The sequence below is a fragment of the Phalacrocorax aristotelis genome, unplaced genomic scaffold, assembly GCF_949628215.1.
Source record: "Phalacrocorax aristotelis unplaced genomic scaffold, bGulAri2.1 scaffold_322, whole genome shotgun sequence".
Lineage (NCBI taxonomy): Eukaryota > Metazoa > Chordata > Aves > Suliformes > Phalacrocoracidae > Phalacrocorax > Phalacrocorax aristotelis.
In genome coordinates, this window is record NW_027441215.1 from 8,480 (window position 1) to 31,194 (window position 22,715).

At 69.8% G+C, this 22,715-nt stretch overlaps 1 protein-coding gene across 3 annotated transcripts; it reads left to right on the forward strand.

Annotated features, from left to right (window-relative positions):
• Positions 1–117: 117 nt before the first annotated feature.
• On the forward strand, positions 118–19,070 carry NPC1L1 (NPC1 like intracellular cholesterol transporter 1). Of its 3 annotated transcripts, XM_075080304.1 has the most exons (19): positions 119–235; positions 440–1,974; positions 2,152–2,252; positions 2,324–2,496; positions 2,574–2,702; positions 2,799–2,981; positions 3,211–3,325; positions 3,900–4,027; positions 5,794–5,931; positions 6,882–6,971; positions 13,555–13,745; positions 13,835–13,962; positions 14,507–14,627; positions 14,731–14,786; positions 14,884–15,034; positions 17,096–17,327; positions 18,366–18,486; positions 18,563–18,718; positions 18,823–19,070. In XM_075080304.1, exons 1-19 carry the CDS (start codon positions 182–184, stop codon positions 19,053–19,055), a joined length of 4,035 nt encoding a protein of 1,344 aa, XP_074936405.1. In that variant the 5' UTR covers positions 119–181; the 3' UTR covers positions 19,056–19,070. The 3 variants fall into 3 exon arrangements, with proteins under 3 accessions (XP_074936404.1, XP_074936405.1, XP_074936402.1); XM_075080301.1 differs by having other exon boundaries at positions 18,366–18,718; XM_075080303.1 differs by lacking the exon at positions 18,823–19,070 and having other exon boundaries at positions 118–235; positions 18,422–18,692.
• Positions 19,071–22,715: the final 3,645 nt, after the last annotated feature.

Consider the following 22,715-nt stretch of genomic DNA (forward strand, 5'->3'; position numbering starts at 1 on the left):
CGTCGGCTGCCTGCGGCTATCGATCGGGGTTAATGATCACAAGGGCTTTACAGCTCCGGCGAGGGCTGATTGGCTTCGGTGCCGTCAGGCCAGAAGACCTCACCGGCGGCAGGCAAACCCGCCCAGGGGCCGCGGGGTCTTATAGGAGCCGGGCGAAGGCGGCGGCTCCCTCGCGCCCAGGATGCCGGGGTCCGTCGTGCTGGCCGGCGCGGTGCTGGGCGCCCTCCTGGCGCTGGTAGGTGCCGCGGGGTTGAGCCAGAGGGGTGCCGGGGGCTGGGAGGCGGCGATCGCCGGTGGCAAAGGCATAGCGGCGCCCGTGGGATGAGCCCCGGAGGGGCTGGGGGTGGCAGAGCCGCGGCGGGGGACGCTGGCACGGTGCCCTTTGGAGGGGCCGGGCGTCGTGCCCGCCGATCCCTCCCCAACCCCAAAACTGCCGCAGGCCGCGCCGACGCTGACCCCCATCCACCGCGCCGGTTACTGCGCCTTCTACGGCGAATGCGGTCGCAACCCGGAGGTGAACGTCTCGCTGGTGCCCTCCAAAGTGCCGTGCCTCTCCAACACGCCGGCGCGGGCGGCCACGGGCGTGTTGCTGAAGCTGCTCCGCACCGTCTGCCCCGAGCTGGTGCGGGAGGACGGGGCGACGCGGGTTTGTTGCTCCTTGGCGCAACTGAACGCCCTCCGGCTCAGCGTGGCCCTCTCCGGCACCGTCCTCTCCCGCTGCCCGGCCTGCGCCAGGAACTTCGCCAACCTTTACTGCAACAACATCTGCAGCCCCGACCAGAGCCTCTTCGCCAACGTCACCCGCGTCGTCAACCGCACCACGGTGCAGGGGAAGCCCCAGCTCGCCGTCGTGGAGTACCAATGTTTTTACCGGCAGGATTTTGCCGACGCCTCTTTCAACTCCTGCCGGGGCGTCCGGTTACCGGCTACCGGCGGTTACGCCATCGATACCATGTGCGGGCGTTACGGCGCCCGGCTCTGCACCACCCAGCGCTGGTTGGATTTCCAAGGGGATAAAAACAACGGCTTGGCGCCGCTGCAGATCGACTTCCAGCTGGTGCCCAACCGCACGGAGACCGGCGACGCCATCGTGCCGCTGGACGGGCGCGCCTGGCGCTGCGACCAGGCCCTCAGTGCCCAGGAGCAGTCGTGCTCTTGCCAGGACTGCGCCGAATCCTGCCCGCCAGTGATCGCCCCCCCCGGCCCGCCGCCCCCCTTCCGCATCGGCGACGCCGATGGCGCCTTGGTCCTCTGCGGGCTGCTTTTCGCCCTCCTCGCCCTCATCTTCATCGTCGCGTTGCTGTGCCGCCGCAGGCGGTCCAAGAAGGCCGCCACGCCGCAGCCGGCACCGCCGCGTGCCACCAGCTGCTCGGCGCGCCTGGGCGACGCCAGCCACCGCGTCCTGGCGAGGGCTTTCCGCCGGTGGGGCACGCTGGTGGCCGGGCACCCCGTGGTGGTGCTGGTGGCGGCGGCGGCGCTGGCCGGCGGTTTGTCCGCTGGTTTGGTGACCCTACGTCTCACCACGGACCCGGTGGAGCTGTGGTCGGCGCCGGGCAGCCGCGCCCGGCAAGAAAAAGCCTTCTACGACCAACACTTCGGTCCTTTCCTCCGCACCAACCAGGTGATCGTGACGGCGCCGGGCCGGCCCGGCTCTAGCTACGACTCGGTGGTGTTGGGTGCCAAGAACTTCAGCGGGGTGCTGTCAGAGGAGGTGCTGCGGGCGCTGCTGGAGCTGCAGGAGCGACTGGCGGCCACCACGGCGTGGGCACCGGTGGCGGGCAGGGAGGTGACGCTGAGCGATGTCTGCTACGCCCCCCTCAACCCCGTGGAGCCCGGCCTGGGAGATTGCTGCGTCAACAGCGTCACCCAGTACTTCCAGAACAACGGCACCCGCCTGGCCATGACGGCCACCCAGAGCGACGGCAAGAAGACGGGCACCGCCGACTGGCGCGACCATCTCATCTACTGCGTCAAGTGGGTGCCGCTCCCCGGGGACGGGCGTGGGGTGCTGGACTGTGGGTCAGGGTGACGCCCACAGGGTGACGGGCACGGCACGCTGCCTGGGGGTGCCCTCTGTGGGGCCACCGCAGGGTCGGGCCGGGTGCCGGGGTGGGCGCAGCCCCTTCTTACCCGGCGCCGTGTCCCCACCAGCTCCCCGCTCTCCTTCAAGGACATCACGGCGCTGGAGCTGAGCTGCATGGCCGAGTACGGCGGCCCCGTCTTCCCCTACATCGCCTTCGGTGGCTACCCTGGTAAGCGCCGGGACGGGCGCGGGGGGTGTCGCGGGGGGTGTCGCGGGGGGTGTCACCCGCTGTCCCCACAGGCTCCGAGTACACCGAGGCGGAGGCGTTGATCGTCACCTACTCCCTCAACAACTTCCCCCCCGACGACCCCCGCCGCGAGTGGGTGCTGAGCTGGGAGCGCCGCTTCCTCGACGTGGTGGGCGACTTCCAGCGCACCCACGGCCCCAACCTCTCCGTCGCCTTCATGGCCGAGGTGAAGCAGCCGCCGCCGGGGGCGGGGGGAGCACCCTAGGGTGCCCGGCACCCCCTCACCCGGCTCCTTTCCGGCAGCGCTCGCTGGAGGATGAGATCAACCGCACCACGGGGGAGGACATCCCTGTCTTTGCCATCAGCTACCTCGTGGTGTTCGCCTACATCGCCCTGGCGCTGGGCGAGTACACGGCCTGGCGCCGCGTCCTGGTACCCGCAGGGGGGTCGGGGTGATGCCAGCACCCCGGGGTGCCCTGCCGGGCGCTGAGCCCCCCCCCCCCCCCCCCCCCCCCCGCCCCATCGCAGGTGGAGTTGAAGGTGACGTTGGCGCTGGGCGGCATCGCCGTGGTGCTGGGCGCCGTCTTCGCCTCCATGGGGTTCCTGGCGCTGCTGGGGTTGCCTTCGTCCCTCATCATCCTTGAGGTCGTGCCCTTCCTCGTCCTCGCCGTGGGTGCAGACAACATCTTCATCTTCGTGCAGGAGTACCAGGTCGGTGGGCGCGGGGAGGCACCCGGGGGGTCCCCGTGGGGCAGGTGGGTGCCGGGACACGGGAGTCCTCATGGGGTGGGTGGGCACCCTCGGGTGGGGGCACCCGTGGGCGCGGGGGTCCCCCTGGGGCACAGAGGCCGCCGCTGCGCATGTGGCAGCAGCACCCCTGGGCTCCCTGGGGTGGGGGGGGTCCCGTGGCGGGCAGCCCCCTCACCGTCCCGGCCAGCAGCAGTCGCAGCGGGAGCCGGGCGAGACGCGGGAGCAGCACATCGGGCGGGTGCTGGCGCAGGTGGCACCCAGCATGCTGCTCTGCAGCGTCTCCGAGGTCATCTGCTTCCTCCTGGGTGAGCTGGGCACGGGGACGGGGGGGCAGGGGCCGTGGGGACACCGTGCCGGGCAGGGGGGCATGGGGACGTGGGAGGGGGCAGGGGGGCAGGGGCCATGGGGACGTGGGAGGGGGCAGGGGGGCAGGGGCCATGGGGACACCGTGCCGGGCAGGGGGGCAGGGGACATGGGAGGGGGCAGGGGGGCAGGGGCCATGGGGACGTGGGAGGGGGCAGGGGGGCAGGGGCCATGGGGACATGGGAGGGGGCAGGGGGGCAGGGGACATGGGAGGGGGCAGGGGGGCAGGGGGCACGGAGGGACATGGGGACATGGGGGAGTTCAGGGAGGACATGGGGACAAAGGAGGTGCAGGTGGGCAGGGGCCATGGGGGCACGGGGAGTAAGGGAGGACGCAGGGACGGGGGGGACATGGGGACTGGGGGCACAGGGAAGGCACAAGGACATGAGGGACATGAGGGGAATGGGGAGCATGGGGGGCACAGGGGGGCACGGGGCCACGGCGCAGGCCACGGGCGGGGGGCGCCCCGTGGGCGCGGGGGGGTCGGCGCCGGGTGCTGACGGCGGGGGCCCGCAGGCGCCCTCTCCTCCATGCCCGCCGTCCGCACCTTCGCCCTGACGGCCGCCGTGGCCATCGCCTTCGACTTCCTCCTCCAGATGTCGGGGTTCGTTGCCCTGGTGGCCCTCGATGCCCGGCGGCAGGAGGTGGGGGGCACGGGGCGGGGGGGGGCACGGGGTGGCCAGGTGGTCCCAGGGTGGGCGTGGGGTGCCGGTGGCTGTGAGGGTGCCATGGGAGGGTGTGGGGTGCCCGTGGGGTGCCCGAGGTCCCTGGGGTGTCCATGGGGTGCCCACGGGCAGGAGGGTGCCCAGGGTGGGTGTGGGGTCCCCGTGGGGTGCCCGAGGTCCCTGGGGTGTCCATGGGGTGCCCACGGGCAGGAGGGAGCCCAGGGTGGGTGTGGGGTGCCCGTGGGGTGCCCGTGGGGTGCCCAAGGTCCCTGGGGTGTCCATGGGGTGCCCACGGGCAGGAGGGTACCCAGGCTGGGTGTGGGGTGCCCGTGGGGTGCCCAAGGTCCCTGGGGTGTCCATGGGGTGCCCATGGCTTTGAGGGTGCCCAGGGTGGGTGTGGGGTGCCCGTGGGGTGCCCGAGGTCCCTGGGGTGTCCATGGGGTGCCCATGGCTTTGAGGGTGCCCAGGGTGGGTGTGGGGTGCCCGTGGGGTGCCCGAGGTCCCTGGGGTGTCCATGGGGTGCCCACGGGCAGGAGGGAGCCCAGGGTGGGTGTGGGGTGCCCGTGGGGTGCCCGAGGTCCCTGGGGTGTCCATGGGGTGCCCACAGGCAGGAGGGAGCCCAGGGTGGGTGTGGGGTGCCCGTGGGGTGCCCGAGGTCCCTGGGGTGTCCATGGGGTGCCCAGGGTGGGTGTGGGGTGCCCGTGGGGTGCTGTGGGGTGCCCGAGGTCCCTGGGGTGTCCATGGGATGCCCATGGCTTTGAGGGTGCCATGGGAGGGTGTGGGGTGCCCGTGGGGTGCCCGAGGTCCCTGGGGTGTCCATGGGGTGCCCACGGGCAGGAGGGAGCCCAGGGTGGGTGTGGGGTGCCCGAGGGGTGCTGTGGGGTGCCCAAGGTCCCTGGGGTGTCCGTGGGATGCCCACGGGCAGGAGGGTGCCCAGGGGGCGTGTGGGGTGCCCGTGGGGTGCTGTGGGGTGCCCGAGGTCCCTGGGGTGTCCATGGGATGCCCATGGCTTTGAGGGTGCCATGGGAGGGTGTGGGGTGCCCGTGGGGTGCCCGAGGTCCCTGGGGTGTCCATGGGGTGCCCACAGGCAGGAGGGAGCCCAGGGTGGGTGTGGGGTGCCCGTGGGGTGCTGTGGGGTGCCCGAGGTCCCTGGGGTGTCCATGGGGTGCCCATGGCTTTGAGGGTGCCATGGGAGGGTGTGGGGTGCCCGTGGGGTGCCCAAGGTCCCTGGGGTGTCCATGGGGTGCCCACGGGCAGGAGGGAGCCCAGGGTGGGTGTGGGGTCCCCGTGGGGTGCCCGAGGTCCCTGGGGTGTCCATGGGGTGCCCACGGGCAGGAGGGTGCCCAGGGGGCGTGTGGGGTGCCCGAGGGGTGCTGTGGGGTGCCCGAGGTCCCTGGGGTGTCCATGGGGTGCCCATGGCTTTGAGGGTGCCATGGGAGGGTGTGGGGTGCCCGTGGGGTGCCCGAGGTCCCTGGGGTGTCCATGGGGTGCCCACGGGCAGGAGGGAGCCCAGGGTGGGTGTGGGGTGCCCGTGGGGTGCCCGTGGGGTGCCCGAGGTCCCTGGGGTGTCCATGGGGTGCCCAGGGTGGGTGTGGGGTGCTGTGGGGTCCCCGCAGAGCGCCGAGGTCTTTAGGGTGCCCTTCAAGGTGGGCCTGCGCGCCCAGGGGTGTTTGGGGTGGGCGCGGGGTGCCCGTGGGCGGGTGGGGGGCAGTGTCGGGCCCCCGCCAGCCGGGTGCTGCCCGCAGGCCGCCCGCTTCGACCTCTGCTGCTGCTGCGGGATGGGCAAGGGGGGTCCGGCGGGGCCGGGGGTGCGGCTGCTGCGCCCGCTGCTGCACCGCTGCTACACCCCGCTGCTGCTGCACCGCCTGGCGCGCCCCGCCGTGGTGAGGGCGGGGGGACCCCTGAGGGGCGGGGGGACCCCTGAGGGGTGGGGGGCCGTGGTGAGGGCGGGGGGACCCCTGAGGGGCGGGGGGACCCCTGAGGGGTGGGGGGCCGTGGTGATGGTGGGGGGACCCCTGAGGGGCGGGGGGATCCCTGAGGGGTGGGGGGCCGTGGTGATGGCGGGGGGACCCCTGAGGGGCGGGGGGACCCCTGAGGGGTGGGGGACCGTGGTGATGGCGGGGGGACCCCTGAGGGGCGGGGGGATCCCTGAGGGGTGGGGGGCCGTGGTGAGGGCGGGGGGACCCCTGAGGGGCGGGGGGACCCCTGAGGGGCGGGGGGCCGTGGTGATGGTGGGGGGACCCCTGAGGGGCGGGGGGATCCCTGAGGGGTGGGGGGCCGTGGTGAGGGCGGGGGGACCCCTGAGGGGTGGGGGGCCGTGGTGAGGGCGGGGGGACCCCTGAGGGGCGGGGGGATCCCTGAGGGGTGGAGGGTCGTGGCAGGGTGGGGGGATCCCTGAGGGCCTGGGGGGCCCTTGAGGGTGTCAAGATTCCTGGGGATCCATGGGGTGGGGGGTGGGGGTGGGGTCTTGGGGGGACACGGGAGTGCTGGGGATCCTTAAAGAGCTGGGGGGGGTCCTTGGGGGTGTCACGGGTGGGGTTGGGGGTCTGGGGGGCCATGGGAATGCGGAGGATCCTTGAGGGGCTGGGGGTCTTTGGGGTGTGAAGGTTCCTGAAGGTTGGGGGTGGGGGGGTTTAGTGGGGTCTGGGGGGTGCTGGAAAGTGTGGGGCAGGCCATGGGAGGCTTGGGGAGCCAGGACGGGGGGCCTGGGGAGCTGGGGAGCCTCTGGAGGGCTCCAGGAGGTTTGGGGGGATGCGGAGGTGTTGCGAGGGGATATAGGGGGCTGAGGGGGTCCCAGGGGGTCCCCTCACAGTGGGGGGGGTGTCCCTGGCAGGTGCTGCTCTTCCTCTTCCTGGCGTGTGCCGGGCTCTACCTCACGCTGCAGGTGCCCGTGGGGCTGGACCAGGAGCTCGCCATGCCCAAGGTGGGGGGCTGGCACTGGGGCTGCCCCACTCCGGGGCGCAGGTGGGCCGGGGCACCCCACAGAGCCACGTATGGGATGTGCGGGGGTGGTATGGCTCCTATAGGGACGCCTGGGGAAGGTTTGGCCCTGCACGGGGACACTATAGCCCTGCATGGGGACAGTATAGCCCTGCACGGGGACACTATAGCCCTGTATGGGGACAGTATAGCCCTGTATGGGGACCGTATAGCCCTGCACGGGGACAGTACAGCCCTGCACGGGGACACTATAGCCCTGTATGGGGACAGTATAGCCCTGTATGGGGACAGTATAGCCCTGCACGGGGACAGTATAGCCCTGCATGGGGACAGTATAGCCCTGTACGGGGACAGTATAGCCCTGCATGGGGACAGTATAGCCCTGTACGGGGACAGTATAGCCCTGCATGGGGACAGTATAGCCCTGCATGGGGACAGTATAGCCCTGTATGGGGACAGTATAGCCCTGCATGGGGACAGTATAGCCCTGCACGGGGACACTATAGCCCTGCATGGGGACAGTATAGCCCTGCACGGGGACACTATAGCCCTGTATGGGGACAGTATAGCCCTGTATGGGGACCGTATAGCCCTGCACGGGGACAGTACAGCCCTGCACGGGGACACTATAGCCCTGTATGGGGACAGTATAGCCCTGCATGGGGACAGTATAGCCCTGCATGGGGACAGTATAGCCCTTCATGGGGACAGTATAGCCCTGCACGGGGACCGTATAGCCCTGCACGGGGACAGTATAGCCCTGCACGGGGACAGTATAGCCCTGCATGGGGACAGTATAGCCCTGCATGGGGACAGTATAGCCCTTCATGGGGACAGTATAGCCCTGCACGGGGACAGTATAGCCCTGCATGGGGACAGTATAGCCCTGCACGGGGACCGTATAGCCCTGCACGGGGACAGTATAGCCCTGCACGGGGACAGTATAGCCCTGCATGGGGACAGTATAGCCCTGCACGGGGACAGTATAGCCCTGCATGGGGACAGTATAGCCCTGTATGGGGACCGTATAGCCCTGCACGGGGACAGTATAGCCCTGCACGGGGACAGTATAGCCCTGCATGGGGACAGTATAGCCCTGCACGGGGACAGTATAGCCCTGCATGGGGACAGTATAGCCCTGTATGGGGACCGTATAGCCCTGCACGGGGACAGTATAGCCCTGCACGGGGACAGTATAGCCCTGCATGGGGACAGTATAGCCCTGCACGGGGACAGTATAGCCCTGCATGGGGACAGTATAGCCCTGTATGGGGACAGTATAGCCCTGCATGGGGACAGTATAGCCCTGCACGGGGACAGTACAGCCCTGTACGGGGACAGTATAGCCCTGTATGGGGACAGTATAGCCCTGTATGGGGACGGTATAGCCCTGCATGGGGACAGTATAGCCCTGCACGGGGACAGTATAGCCCTGCACGGGGACAGTATAGCCCTGTATGGGGACAGTATAGCCCTGCACGGGGACAGTATAGCCCTGTATGGGGACAGTATAGCCCTGCATGGGGACAGTATAGCCCTGCACGGGGACAGTATAGCCCTGCATGGGGACAGTATAGCCCTTCATGGGGACAGTATAGCCCTGTACGGGGACAGTATAGCCCTGCACGGGGACAGTATAGCCCTGCATGGGGACAGTATAGCCCTGCATGGGGACAGTATAGCCCTGTACGGGGACAGTATAGCCCTGCATGGGGACAGTATAGCCCTGCATGGGGACAGTATAGCCCTGCACGGGGACAGTATAGCCCTGCATGGGGACAGTATAGCCCTTCATGGGGACAGTATAGCCCTGCATGGGGACAGTATAGCCCTGCATGGGGACAGTATAGCCCTGTATGGGGACAGTATAGCCCTGCACGGGGACAGTATAGCCCTTCATGGGGACAGTATAGCCCTGCATGGGGACAGTATAGCCCTGCACGGGGACAGTATAGCCCTGCATGGGGACAGTATAGCCCTGTACGGGGACAGTATAGCCCTGTATGGAGACAGTATAGCCCTGCACGGGGACAGTATAGCCCTGTATGGGGACAGTATAGCCCTGCATGGGGACAGTATAGCCCTGCACGGGGACAGTATAGCCCTGCATGGGGACAGTATAGCCCTGCACGGGGACAGTATAGCCCTGTATGGGGACAGCATAGCCCTGCACGGGGACAGTATAGCCCTGCATGGGGACAGTATAGCCCTTCATGGGGACAGTATAGCCCTGCATGGGGACAGTATAGCCCTGTATGGGGACAGTATAGCCCTGCACGGGGACAGTATAGCCCTGTATGGGGACAGTATAGCCCTGCATGGGGACAGTATAGCCCTGCACGGGGACAGTATAGCCCTTCATGGGGACAGTATAGCCCTGCATGGGGACAGTATAGCCCTGTATGGGGACAGTATAGCCCTGCACGGGGACAGTATAGCCCTTCATGGGGACAGTATAGCCCTGCATGGGGACAGTATAGCCCTGTATGGGGACAGTATAGCCCTGCATGGGGACAGTATAGCCCTGCACGGGGACACTATAGCCCTGTATGGGGACAGTATAGCCCTGTATGGGGACCGTATAGCCCTGCACGGGGACAGTATAGCCCTGCATGGGGACAGTATAGCCCTGCATGGGGACAGTATAGCCCTGTATGGGGACAGTATAGCCCTGCACGGGGACAGTATAGCCCTGCATGGGGACAGTATAGCCCTGTATGGAGACAGTATAGCCCTGCATGGGGACAGTATAGCCCTGCATGGGGACAGTATAGCCCTGTATGGAGACAGTATAGCCCTGCATGGGGACAGTATAGCCCTGCACGGGGACAGTACAGCCCTGCACGGGGACAGTATAGCCCTGCATGGGGACAGTATAGCCCTGCACGGGGACAGTATAGCCCTGCATGGGGACAGTATAGCCCTGTATGGAGACAGTATAGCCCTGCATGGGGACAGTATAGCCCTGCACGGGGACAGTATAGCCCTGTATGGAGACAGTATAGCCCTGCATGGGGACAGTATAGCCCTGCATGGGGACAGTATAGCCCTGTACGGGGACAGTATAGCCCTGCACGGGGACAGTATAGCCCTGTATGGAGACAGTATAGCCCTGCATGGGGACAGTATAGCCCTGCACGGGGACAGTATAGCCCTGTATGGAGACAGTATAGCCCTGCATGGGGACAGTATAGCCCTGCACGGGGACAGTATAGCCCTGCATGGGGACAGTATAGCCCTGTATGGAGACAGTATAGCCCTGCATGGGGACAGTATAGCCCTGCACGGAGACAGTATAGCCCTGCACGGGGACAGTATAGCCCTGCATGGGGACAGTATAGCCCTGTACGGGGACAGTATAGCCCTGCATGGGGACAGTATAGCCCTGCACGGGGACAGTATAGCCCTGCATGGGGACAGTATAGCCCTGCACGGGGACAGTATAGCCCTGCATGGGGACAGTATAGCCCTTCATGGGGACAGTATAGCCCTGTACGGGGACAGTATAGCCCTGCATGGGGACAGTATAGCCCTGCATGGGGACAGTATAGCCCTGTATGGAGACAGTATAGCCCTGCATGGGGACAGTATAGCCCTGCACGGGGACAGTATAGCCCTGCATGGGGACAGCATAGCCCTGCACGGGGACAGTATAGCCCTGCATGGGGACAGTATAGCCCTGTACGGGGACAGTATAGCCCTGTATGGAGACAGTATAGCCCTGCATGGGGACAGTATAGCCCTGCACGGGGACAGTATAGCCCTGTATGGAGACAGTATAGCCCTGCATGGGGACAGTATAGCCCTGCACGGGGACAGTATAGCCCTGTATGGAGACAGTATAGCCCTGCACGGGGACAGTATAGCCCTGCATGGGGACAGTATAGCCCTGTATGGGGACAGTATAGCCCTGCATGGAGACAGTATAGCCCTGCATGGGGACAGTATAGCCCTGCACGGGGACAGTATAGCCCTGCATGGGGACAGTATAGCCCTGTACGGGGACAGTATAGCCCTGTACGGGGACAGTATAGCCCTGCATGGGGACAGTATAGCCCTGTATGGAGACAGTATAGCCCTGCATGGGGACAGTATAGCCCTGTACGGGGACAGTATAGCCCTGCACGGGGACAGTATAGCCCTGCTTGGGGACAGTATAGCCCTGTACGGGGACAGTATAGCCCTGTATGGGGACAGTATAGCCCTGCACGGGGACAGTATAGCCCTGCACGGAGACAGTATAGCCCTGCACGGGGACAGTATAGCCCTGCATGGGGACAGTATAGCCCTGTATGGAGACAGTATAGCCCTGCACGGGGACAGTATAGCCCTGTACGGGGACAGTATAGCCCTGCATGGGGACAGTATAGCCCTGCACGGGGACAGTATAGCCCTGTACGGGGACAGTATAGCCCTGTACCGGGACAGTATAGCCCTGCATGGGGACAGTATAGCCCTGTATGGAGACAGTATAGCCCTGTACGGGGACAGTATAGCCCTGTACGGGGACAGTATAGCCCTGCATGGGGACAGTATAGCCCTGTACGGGGACAGTATAGCCCTGTATGGAGACAGTATAGCCCTGCATGGAGACAGTATAGCCCTGCATGGGGACAGTATAGCCCTGTATGGGGACAGTATAGCCCTTCATGGGGACAGTATAGCCCTGCATGGGGACAGTATAGCCCTGTATGGAGACAGTATAGCCCTGTACGGGGACAGTATAGCCCTGCATGGGGACAGTATAGCCCTGTACGGGGACAGTATAGCCCTGCACGGGGACAGTATAGCCCTGTATGGAGACAGTATAGCCCTGTATGGGGACAGTATAGCCCTGCACGGGGACAGTATAGCCCTGCATGGAGACAGTATAGCCCTGCATGGGGACAGTATAGCCCTGTACGGGGACAGTATAGCCCTGTACCGGGACAGTATAGCCCTGTATGGAGACAGTATAGCCCTGCATGGGGACAGTATAGCCCTGTACGGGGACAGTATAGCCCTGCATGGGGACAGTATAGCCCTGCACGGGGACAGTATAGCCCTGTACCGGGACAGTATAGCCCTGCATGGGGACAGTATAGCCCTGCACGGGGACAGTATAGCCCTGTACGGGGACAGTATAGCCCTGCATGGGGACAGTATAGCCCTGCACGGGGACAGTATAGCCCTGTACGGGGACAGTATAGCCCTGTATGGAGACAGTATAGCCCTGCACGGGGACAGTATAGCCCTGCATGGGGACAGTATAGCCCTGCACGGGGACAGTATAGCCCTGCACGGAGACAGTATAGCCCTGCATGGGGACAGTATAGCCCTGCACGGGGACAGTATAGCGCTGCTTGGGGACAGTATAGCCCTGCATGGGGACAGTATAGCCCTGTATGGGGACAGTATAGCCCTGCACGGGGACAGTATAGCCCTGCATGGGGACAGTATAGCCCTGTACGGGGACAGTATAGCCCTGCATGGGGACAGTATATCCCTGCATGGGGACAGTATAGCCCTGCACGGGGACAGTATAGCGCTGCTTGGGGACAGTATAGCCCTGCATGGGGACAGTATAGCCCTGCATGGGGACAGTATAGCCCTGCACGGGGACAGTATAGCCCTGCACGGGGACAGTATAGCCCTGTACGGGGACCGTATAGCCCTGTATGGGGACAGTATAGCCCTGTACGGGGACAGTATAGCCCTGTATGGGGACCGTATAGCCCTGCACGGGGACAGTATAGCCCTGCATGGGGACCGTATAGCCCTGCATGGGGACCGTATAGCCCTGCATGGGGACAGTATAGCCCTGCATGGGGACAGTATAGCCCTGCACGGGGACAGTATAGCCCTGTATGGGGACCGTATAGCCCTGCACGGGGACAGTATAGCCCTGCATGGGGACCGTATAGCCCTGCATGGGGACAGTATAGCCCTGTATGGGGACAGTATAGCCCTGCATGGGGACAGTATAGCCCTGTATGGGGACAGCTTGGCACCTTATAGGCTGGTATGGCCCTGTGTGGGGATGGAAGGGTTGGTATGGCCCCTGTGGGGCCAGCGCAGCCCTGTATAGGTCCAGCACAGGGATGGTGTGGCCCCGTATGGGCACAGTGTAGCTCTATATGGGGCCATATGTGCACGTCATGGTCCCGTATGGCCCCAACATGGCCCTGTGTGGGAACACATAGGGATGCAGAGGGGTGGTATGGCCCCTACAGGGGGGTGTGGGGACAGCGTGGCCCCATATGGGCACAGCACGGCCCTGTATGGGGCTGACGTGGCCCTATATGGGACCACGTGGGGGTGGCACGGCCCCATATGGAGAGGCAAGGGATGTTATGGCCCCTGTGGGGCCAGCATAGCCCTGTGTGGGGCCAGCATGGGGCTGGCACGGCCCCGTATGGGCCCCGCACAGCCACCGTGGAGCCGTCAGCCCCGTATGGGGGCACCCAGGGGTGACGCTTTGGCACGGCCCCATACGGGGCCGGCGAGACCCCCGCCTTGTGGGGACCCCCCAGACCCTACGGGTGCCATGGGTGGCTGACGAGGGGCGGGTGCCCCCCCTCCCCCAGGACTCATACCTGCTGCAGTACTTCGCGGCGCTGAACCGGTACCTGGCGGTGGGTGTGCCCACCTACTTCGTCACCACGGGCGGCTACAACTTCTCCTCGCCGGCCGGCACCAACGGCATCTGCTCGAGCGCCGGCTGCGACGCCAGCTCCCTCACCCACACCATCCAGTACGCCACGCGCTTCCCCAACGTGTGAGTGGGGCGTGGGGGGCGCCGGGGGGCGCCGGGGGGGCGCCGGGGCGGGGTCCCGACGGCCTCCTGCCAGCCCTGCCTCCGGCCAGGTCCTACCTCGCCATCCCCGCCACCTCCTGGGTGGACGATTTCCTCGACTGGCTCAACCCCACCGGGCGCTGCTGCCGCATCCACCGCTCGGGCAACCTCAGCGGGGAGTTCTGTCCGTCCACCAGCAGTGAGTGGGCGCCGGCGGGGGCGTCGTGGCGGCACGTGGGGTCTACGCCACGGTGGCCGTTGGGCGTGCGTTGGATGCCCATCATGGTGGCCGTTTGGTTGCCCACGGGGTAACCGGGATGGCCGTTGGGTGTATGTTGGGCGCCCATCGTTGTGGCTACCGGGGGCACATGGGGTCGCACCATGGCGGCCGTTGGGCGCCCACCGTGGTGGCTGGTCGGGTGCACAAGGGCTACACCAGGGTGGCCATTTGGGTGCCCACCATTGGGTGCCCACCGGGATCCCATTAGATGGCCGCTGGATGCCCACCATGGGTCCTACTGGGAGACCACCGGGATCCCACCGAGTGCCCTTGGGTGCCGGTTGCATTCCCGTTGGGTGCCCACCACGGTGCCCCCTGAACCCCCTTGGCTGTGCACTGGGTGCCCACTGGGGTGCCGCAGGGTCCACTGGGTGCTCGTTGCGGTGTCCCTTGGGGGTCTGCTGGGTGTCCCCGGGGTGCCAGGTGGGTGTCCCCGGGGTGCTGAGCGCGCCGTTGCCTGCAGGTGACCCCAGCTGCTTGGGGGGGCAGTGCCTGAACGCAACGCGGCGCCCAACCGTGCAGGAGTTCGAGCGGTTCCTGCCCTGGTTCCTCCACGACAGCCCCACCCTGCAGTGCGCCAAGGGGTAGGTGCCACCCGGGGCGTTCCCCCCCAGCACCCACGCTCTTGGTGCCCCCTCCCCACGGCCCCCCCAGCGCCCCTCCTCACCCCTTGCCCCCTCCCCGCAGCGGTCTGGGCGCCTACGACACGGCGGTCAGCATGGACGCCAACGGCACCATCCTGGGTGAGCGCAGGGCAGGTGGGTGGGGGGCGGTGGCACCCTAGGGTGCCCTGCTGACCACCCCACACCCCCCCCGCCCCCCCCCCCCCATACCCGACAGCCTCCCGCTTCATGGCGTACCAGCGCCCGCTGCGCACCTCGCAGGAGTACACGGCGGCGCTGGGGGCGGCCCGCGCCCTGGCCGAGGAGATCACCGGCACCCTGCGCCGCGTGCCCGGCACCCACCCGGACTTCCGCGTCTTCCCCTACACGTGAGCCCCCGCGCGGGTCGGGGCGCTCGGCCGCGGGAGGGTGGGGTGACTGGGGAGGGGTGCCCCCCCGGGGTGCCGCGGGTCCCACAGCCCTCATTGGGGGTCAGCAGCGGGTGCCGGGTCAGGGTGGCCGTGCCGGGGTGCTGCGGGTCCCACGGCCCTCGTTGGGGGTCAGCAGCGGGTGCCGGGTCAGGGTGGCCGTGCCGGGGTGCCGCGGGTCCCACGGCCCTCGTTGGGGGTCAGCAGCGGGTGGTGGGTCCGGGTGGCCGTGCCGGGGTGCCGCGGGTCCCACGGCCCTCGTTGGGGGTCAGCAGCGGGTGGTGGGTCAGGGTGGCCGTGCCGGGGTGCTGCGGGTCCCACGGCCCTCGTTGGGGGTCAGCAGCGGGTGCCTGGTCAGGGTGGCCGAGCCGGGGTGCCACGGGTCCCACGGCCCTCGTTGGGGGTCAGCAGCGGGTGCCGGGTCCGGGTGTCCGTGCCGGGGTGCCGCGGGTCCCACGGCCCTCGTTGGGGGTCAGCAGTGGGTGCCAGGTCCGGGTGTCCGTGCCGGGGTGCTGCGGGTCCCACGGCCCTCGTTGGGGGTCAGCAGCGGGTGCCGGGTCCAGGTGGCCGTGCCGGGGTGCCGCGGGTCCCACGGCCCTCGTTGGGGGTCAGCAGCGGGTGCCGGGTCCAGGTGGCCGTGCCGGGGTGCCGCGGGTCCCACGGCCCTCGTTGGGGGTCAGCAGCGGGTGCCGGGTCCGGGTGGCCGTGCCGGGGTGCCGCGGGTCCCACGGCCCTCGTTGGGGGTCAGCAGCGGGTGGTGGGTCAGGGTGGCCGTGCCGGGGTGCTGCGGGTCCCACGGCCCTCGTTGGGGGTCAGCAGCGGGTGCCGGGTCCGGGTGGCCGTGCCGGGGTGCTGCGGGTCCCACGGCCCTCGTTGGGGGTCAGCAGCGGGTGGTGGGTCAGGGTGGCCGTGCCGGGGTGCTGCGGGTCCCACGGCCCTCGTTGGGGGTCAGCAGCGGGTGCCGGGTCCGGGTGGCCGTGCCGGGGTGCTGCGGGTCCCACGGCCCTCGTTGGGGGTCAGCAGCGGGTGGTGGGTCAGGGTGGCCGTGCCGGGGTGCCGTGGGTCCCACGGCCCTCGTTGGGGGTCAGCAGCGGGTGGTGGGTCAGGGTGGCTGTGCCGGGGTGCCGCGGGTCCCACGGCCCTCGTTGGGGGTCAGCAGCGGGTGCCGGGTCAGGGTGGCCGTGCCAGGGTGCTGCAGGTCCCACGGCTCTCGTTGGGGGTCAGCAGCGGGTGCCGGGTCCGGGTGGCCGTGCCGGGGTGCCGCGGGTCCCACGGCCCTCGTTGGGGGTCAGCAGCGGGTGCCGGGTCCGGGTGGCCGTGCCGGGGTGCCACGGGTCCCACGGCCCTCGTTGGGGGTCAGCAGCGGGTGCCGGGTCCGGGTGGCCGTGCCGGGGTGCCACGGGTCCCACGGCCCTCGTTGGGGGTCAGCAGCGGGTGCCGGGTCCGGGTGGCCGTGCCGGGGTGCTGCGGGTCCCACGGCCCTCCTTGGGGGTCAGCAGCGGGTGGTGGGTCAGGGTGGCTGTGCCGGGGTGCCGCAGGTCCCACGGCCCTCGTTGGGGGTCAGCAGCGGGTGGTGGGTCAGGGTGGCCGTGCCGGGGTGCCGCGGGTCCCACGGCCCTCGTTGGGGGTCAGCAGCGGGTGCCGGGTCAGGGTGGCCGAGCCGGGGTGCCGCGGGTCCCACGGCCCTCGTTGGGGGTCAGCAGCGGGTGCCGGGTCCGGGTGGCCGTGCCGGGGTGCTGCGGGTCCCACGGCCCTCGTTGGGGGTCAGCAGCGGGTGGTGGGTCAGGGTGGCTGTGCCGGGGTGCCGCGGGTCCCACGGCCCTCGTTGGGGGTCAGCAGCGGGTGCCGGGTCAGGGTGGCCGTGCCAGGGTGCTGCAGGTCCCACGGCTCTCGTTGGGGGTCAGCAGCGGGTGCCGGGTCCGGGTGGCCGTGCCGGGGTGCCGCGGGTCCCACGGCCCTCGTTGGGGGTCAGCAGCGGGTGCCAGGTCCGGGTGCCAGCACGGCGGTGACGCTCCCCGGCAGGGTGACCTACGTGTACTACGAGCAGTACCTGACGGTGGTGGCCGAGGGCGTCGTCACGCTGGCGCTGTGCCTCGTGCCCACCTTCGGCGTCTCCTTCCTGCTGCTGGGCATGGACCTGCGCTCCAGCGCCGCCACCCTCCTCACCATCGCCATGATCCTGGTGGACACCGTGGGCGCCATGGCCCTCTGGAACATCCCCTACAACGCCGTGGCCCTCATCAACCTCGTCGCGGTGCGGGGCACGTGGGGCGGCATGGGGACCTGGGGGACATGGGGTGGCACGGGGACCGGGGGCACGAGGATCTGGGGACCTGGGGCACATGGGGTGGTATGGGGACATGGGGCACGGGGACGTGGGGCACAAGGATCCGGGGCAGGGGGCATGTGGGGTGGCATGGGGACCTGGGGCATGGGGACCTGGGGCACAGGGACCCGGGGCGGATGGACATGGGGTGGCATGGGGACCTAGGGGACCTGGGGCACAAGGATCTGGGGGACCTGGGCACAGGGTCCTGGGGCACACGGGGTGGTATGGGGACGTGGGGCACGGGGATGGGGGGCACGGGGATGGCGGGCAGGGGGATCTGGGGCACAAGGATCTGGGGCAGGGGGCATGTGGGGTGGCATGGGGACCTGGGGCACAGGGACCCGGAGCGGGTGGACATGGGGCAGCATGGGGACCATGGGGACCTGGGGCACGAGGATCTGTGGGATGGGGACACGGAGTCCTGGGGCACACAGGGCGGTATGGGGACCTGGGGCATGGGGACGTGCGAGATGTGGGGTGGCACCGAGGCCTGGGGGACGCGGGGTGGCAGGGGGACATGGGGTGCATGGGGATGTGGGCATGGGGACCTGGGGCACAGGGACCCAGGACAGGCGGACGTGAGGTGGCACGGGGACATGGGGGACATGGGGTGCATGTGGCCGTGGGGCACGTGGGGACTTGGGGCAGCATGGGGACATGGGGCAGATGGGGTGGCACAGGGACCTGGGAGAGGGGTACGTGGGGCATGTGGGGCAGCTTGGGGGTACAGAGGGTGGCAGAAGCACAGGGGACGTGCAGGGTGACGTGGGGACGGAGCAGCCTGGGGCGTCAGGGTGGCACAGGGGGGACGGCAGAGGGGCACACGGGGTGCTTTGGGGACAAGCAGGGGGGCAGGCGGGGTGCCGAGGCGCGGGACGGGCACCCCGCAGCCGTGACGACCCCGCCATGCCAGCCCTGGGGGAGCGCCCGCGGGCGCCCCTGGGTGACAGCGCGTCCCCGCAGGCCGTGGGCATCTCGGTGGAGTTCGTGTCCCACCTCACCTGCGCCTTCGCCCACAGCACCGCGCCCGGCCGCGTGGAGCGCGCCGCCGACGCCACCGTCAGCATGGGCAGCAAGGTGGGCACGGGGGGCACGGGGACGGACCCCGGGGGCTGGGGCGACCCGGCGCTCACGCTCCCTGTCCCGGCACAGGTGGTGGCCGGGGGTGGCCATGACCAACCTGCCCGGCATCGTGGTGCTGGCCTTCGCCAAGGCTCAGCTCATCCAGATCTTCTTCTTCCGCCTCAACCTCATCATCACCCTGGTGGGGCTGGCCCACGGCCTCGTCTTCCTCCCCGTCCTCCTCAGCTACGTGGGTAAGACCCCCCCCCTGCGCCCCACCCCGGGACGGCGCCCTGGCCCCATGGCCCCCCGGGGAGGATGGTGACAGCCTGGCACCCGTCCCCTGTCGTCCCCGCAGGACCCGGCCCACGGGCGCTGGCGGGGGACGCGGCGGGCGACGCGGCGGGGGACGCGGCGGGGGACACGGAGGGGCACCCGGGGGCCAGCGCGGAGCAGGGTGCGGGGCTGGTCCTCAGCAACCCCTGCTTCGAGGGCCCCGGGCCCCGGTCCCCAGGCAGGGCTGAGCCCCGCCGCCCCCCGCCGCCCCCCCCACCTCCCCCCCGCTGCTTTTTCTACTCCTGTTGTATTTAAACTGGTTTTCTCAGACTCGGGACTGGGTTTAACTGGGACGGGTGGGGGGGGGGCCTCACAGAGAAAACTGCCCCTTGGCTCTGAAGCGTCACAGGGTCCGTGGGGGGACGGGGCGTGTGGGGCACGAGGGGACGAGGCACTGGACGCTGTGGGGCCAGGGACACGTGGGGCAGGAGGGCACCGTGGAACAGGGTCATGTAGGGCATGGGGACGGGGCCACGCGGGGCACAGAGGGATCAGGGGGCCAGGGCCATGTGGGGCAGGAGGGCACCATGGGGGCCAGGGCCATGTGGGGCAGGAGGGCACCGTGGGGCAGGGCCATGTGGGGCACAGGGGCGTGGGGGGGCCAGGTGAGACATCGTGGGGACGAGGCCCAAGGACACTGTGGAGACGAGCACATGTGGGGCACAGCTGGGATGGGGCCACGCGGGACACAGAGGCCTGGCGGCACCAGGACCCCCCCGCGCCGAGGTGCCCCCCCAGACCCTCTGAGAGCTGCAGGGTGGGCACAAGCCCCCGCTGCCTCCCCCCCGGCACGGGGGGGCGCTTGCGGAGCGCCTCGGCGGGCACCACCCGCAGCTCCCGGGCGCACTCGGAGAAGCGGCCGGGGAGGGTCTCGGCGTAGCCCACCCTGGGTGGGCGCCAGGCCCCGCGCCAGCGTGGCGCAGCCCCCCGCCCTCGGCACCCCGCGGCCCCCCAGGAGGCCGGGGACGCCCTCCAACGCCCGCTCCGCCGCGCCCGGCTCCCTGCGGGCACCCAGAGGGTGGGCGCCGGCACCGTGTGCCCACCCCGGCATGACCCTGCCCCACGGCTCCCGTGCGCCCCACGTGACCCTGTCCCTGCGTGTCCCCTCCCCACAATGCCCACGTCCCTGGCCCCCACGGATGTCCTAGTGCCCCACACGTCCCCTCTGCACCCCATCCCTGCATCCCTTCCTGCCCCACATCCCTGTCCCCACAACACCCCACAGCCCATCCCTGCAACGCCCTCATGCCCCTCGTGTCCTCGTCCCTGCGACACTCACGGGGTGCCCCCCCCCGTGTCCCCATCCCCGTCGCGGTCCCCCCCCGGCCTCGGGGGCTGTGGGGGGGTGTGGGGTGACCCACGGGTGTGCTGGGAGAGCCGCCCCTTGAGGTGGGCAATGGAGTGGGGGGGGGGGGGGGTGTGCATCTCCTCGTAGGTCACCGACTCGTCCCCTTCACCCACGTGCACCCGCAGCCCCCCGTGACTGGGGGATGGGGGCATCAGAGGTGGGGGGACCCCGGGGGGTGGGGGAAGTGGGCGCCCGGGCTTACCTTGAGGGCGGGTGAGGGCAGGGTGGGGCCGTGTGACCCCTTGCATCCCCCCACCCCCGTGTCCCCAGGGCACCCCCCCGCCACCCGTGACCCCCCCGTGTCCCTCCCCCCCACCCCCGTGTCCCCAGGGCACCCCCCCGCCCCGTGACCCCCCCGTGTGTCCCCCCCCACCCCCGTGTCCCCAGGGCACCCCCCGCCCCGTGACCCCCCCGTGTCCCCCCCCACCCCCGTGTCCCCAGGGCACCCCCCGCCCCGTGACCCCCCCGTGTCCCCCCCCACCCCCGTGTCCCCAGGGCACCCCCCGCCCCGTGACCCCCCCGTGTCCCCCCCCCACCCCGTGTCCCCAGGGCACCCCCCCGCCCCGTGACCCCCCCCGTGTGTCCCCCCCCCACCCCCCGTGTCCCCAGGGCACCCCCCGCCCCGTGACCCCCCCGTGTGTCCCCCCCACCCCCGTGTCCCCAGGGCACCCCCCCGCCCCGTGACCCCCCCGTGTCCCCCCCCACCCCCGTGTCCCCAGGGCACCCCCCGCCCCGTGACCCCCCCGTGTCCCCCCCCACCCCCGTGTCCCAGGGCACCCCCCGCCCCGTGACCCCCCCCGTGTGTCCCCCCCCCACCCCCGTGTCCCCAGGGCACCCCCCGCCCCGTGACCCCCCCCGTGTCCCCCCCCCACCCCCGTGTCCCCAGGGCACCCCCCGCCCCGTGACCCCCCCGTGTGTCCCCCCCCACCCCCGTGTCCCCAGGGCACCCCCCGCCCCGTGACCCCCCCGTGTCCCCCCCACCCCCCGTGTCCCAGGGCACCCCCCGCCCCGTGACCCCCCCGTGTCCCCCCCCACCCCCGTGTCCCCAGGGCACCCCTCGCCCCGTGACCCCCCCCGTGTGTCCCCCCCCCCACCCCCGTGTCCCCAGGGCACCCCCCGCCCCGTGACCCCCCCCGTGTCCCCCCCACCCCCGTGTCCCCAGGGCACCCCCCCGCCCCGTGACCCCCCCGTGTCCCCCCCCACCCCCGTGTCCCCAGGGCACCCCCTCGCCCCGTGACCCCCCCCGTGTGTCCCCCCCCACCCCCGTGTCCCCAGGGCACCCCCCGCCCCGTGACCCCCCCGTGTCCCCCCCCACCCCCCGTGTCCCCAGGGCACCCCCCGCCCCGTGACCCCCCCGTGTGTCCCCCCCCACCCCCGTGTCCCCAGGGCACCCCTCGCCCCGTGACCCCCCCCGTGTGTCCCCCCCCCACCCCCGTGTCCCCAGGGCACCCCCCGCCCCGTGACCCCCCCGTGTGTCCCCCCCCACCCCCGTGTCCCCAGGGCACCCCCCGCCCCGTGACCCCCCCGTGACCCCATCGGAGCCCCCCGCGCCCTTGGCGGGGCGGTGCGGGACAGCGCCCCCTGGCGGCTGGAGGCCGCGGGGAGGAATGGGGGGCTCTGGGCGGGGCACGGGGGGCACGGGGGGCAATGCGGGAGTACCGGGGGGCACCGGGAACACTGGGGTTACTGGGAAGCAACGAGACCGTGGGATGCTGGGGGTTACAGGGGGCACTGGGGGCCTTGGGACAGTTGTGGGGCACGGGGGGGAGGGGACTGCGCTTGGCCGTGGGGTGCATTGGGGTGCCGTGGGGTGCAAGGGCGTGCTATGGGTGCAGTGGGGTACAATGGGGTGCAGTGGGTGCCAGGCGGTACCGTGGGGAGCCATGGGTGCCGGGAGGTGCTGTGGGTGCCAGGAGGTGCTGTGGGTGCCAGGGGGTGCAATGGGGTGCCGGGGGGTGCCGGGGGGGTGCCGGGGGGTGCAGGGGGTGCTGGGGGTGCAGTGGGTGCCACCTGTGCCAGGGGGTGCAATGGGGTGCCCGGGGGGTGCAGTGGGGTGCCGGGGGGGTGCCAGGGGGTGCAGGGGGTGCCGGGGGTGCTGGGGGTGCAGTGGGTGCCACCTGTGCCGGGGGGTGCAATGGGGTGCCCGGGGGGTGCAGTGGGGTGCCGGGTGGTGCAGTGGGTGCCGGGGGGGTGCTGGGGGTGCCGGGGGGTGCTGGGGGTGCCGGGGGGTGCTGGGGGGTGCAGTGGGTGCCACCTGTGCCGGGGGGTGCAATGGGGTGCCGGGGGGTGTAGTGGGGTGCCAAGCGGTGCAGTGGGTGCCGGGGGGTGCAATGGGGTGCCGGGGGGTGCCGGGGGGTGCCAGGGGGTGCAGGGGGTGCTGGGGGTGCAGTGGGTGCCACCTGTGCCGGGGGGTGCAAATGGGGTGCCGGGGGGTGCTGGGGGTGCTGGGGGGTGCAGTGGGTGCTACCTGTGCCGGGGGGTGCATTGGGGTACCGTGGGGTGCAAGGGCGTGCTATGGGTGCAGTGGGGTGCAGTGGGGGTGCAGTGGGTGCCAGGCGGTACCGTGG

Coding starts and splice junctions, on each gene's coding strand:
- NPC1L1 (XM_075080301.1), top strand. CDS start 182: ATGCCGGGGTCCGTCGTGCTGGCCGGCGCGGTGCTGGGCGCCCTCCTG. Junction 6,972..13,554: donor AGGAGCTCGCCATGCCCAAG/GTGGGGGGCTGG, acceptor CCCCTCCCCCAG/GACTCATACCTGCTGCAGTA. Junction 17,328..18,365: donor CCCTCATCAACCTCGTCGCG/GTGCGGGGCACG, acceptor GCGTCCCCGCAG/GCCGTGGGCATCTCGGTGGA.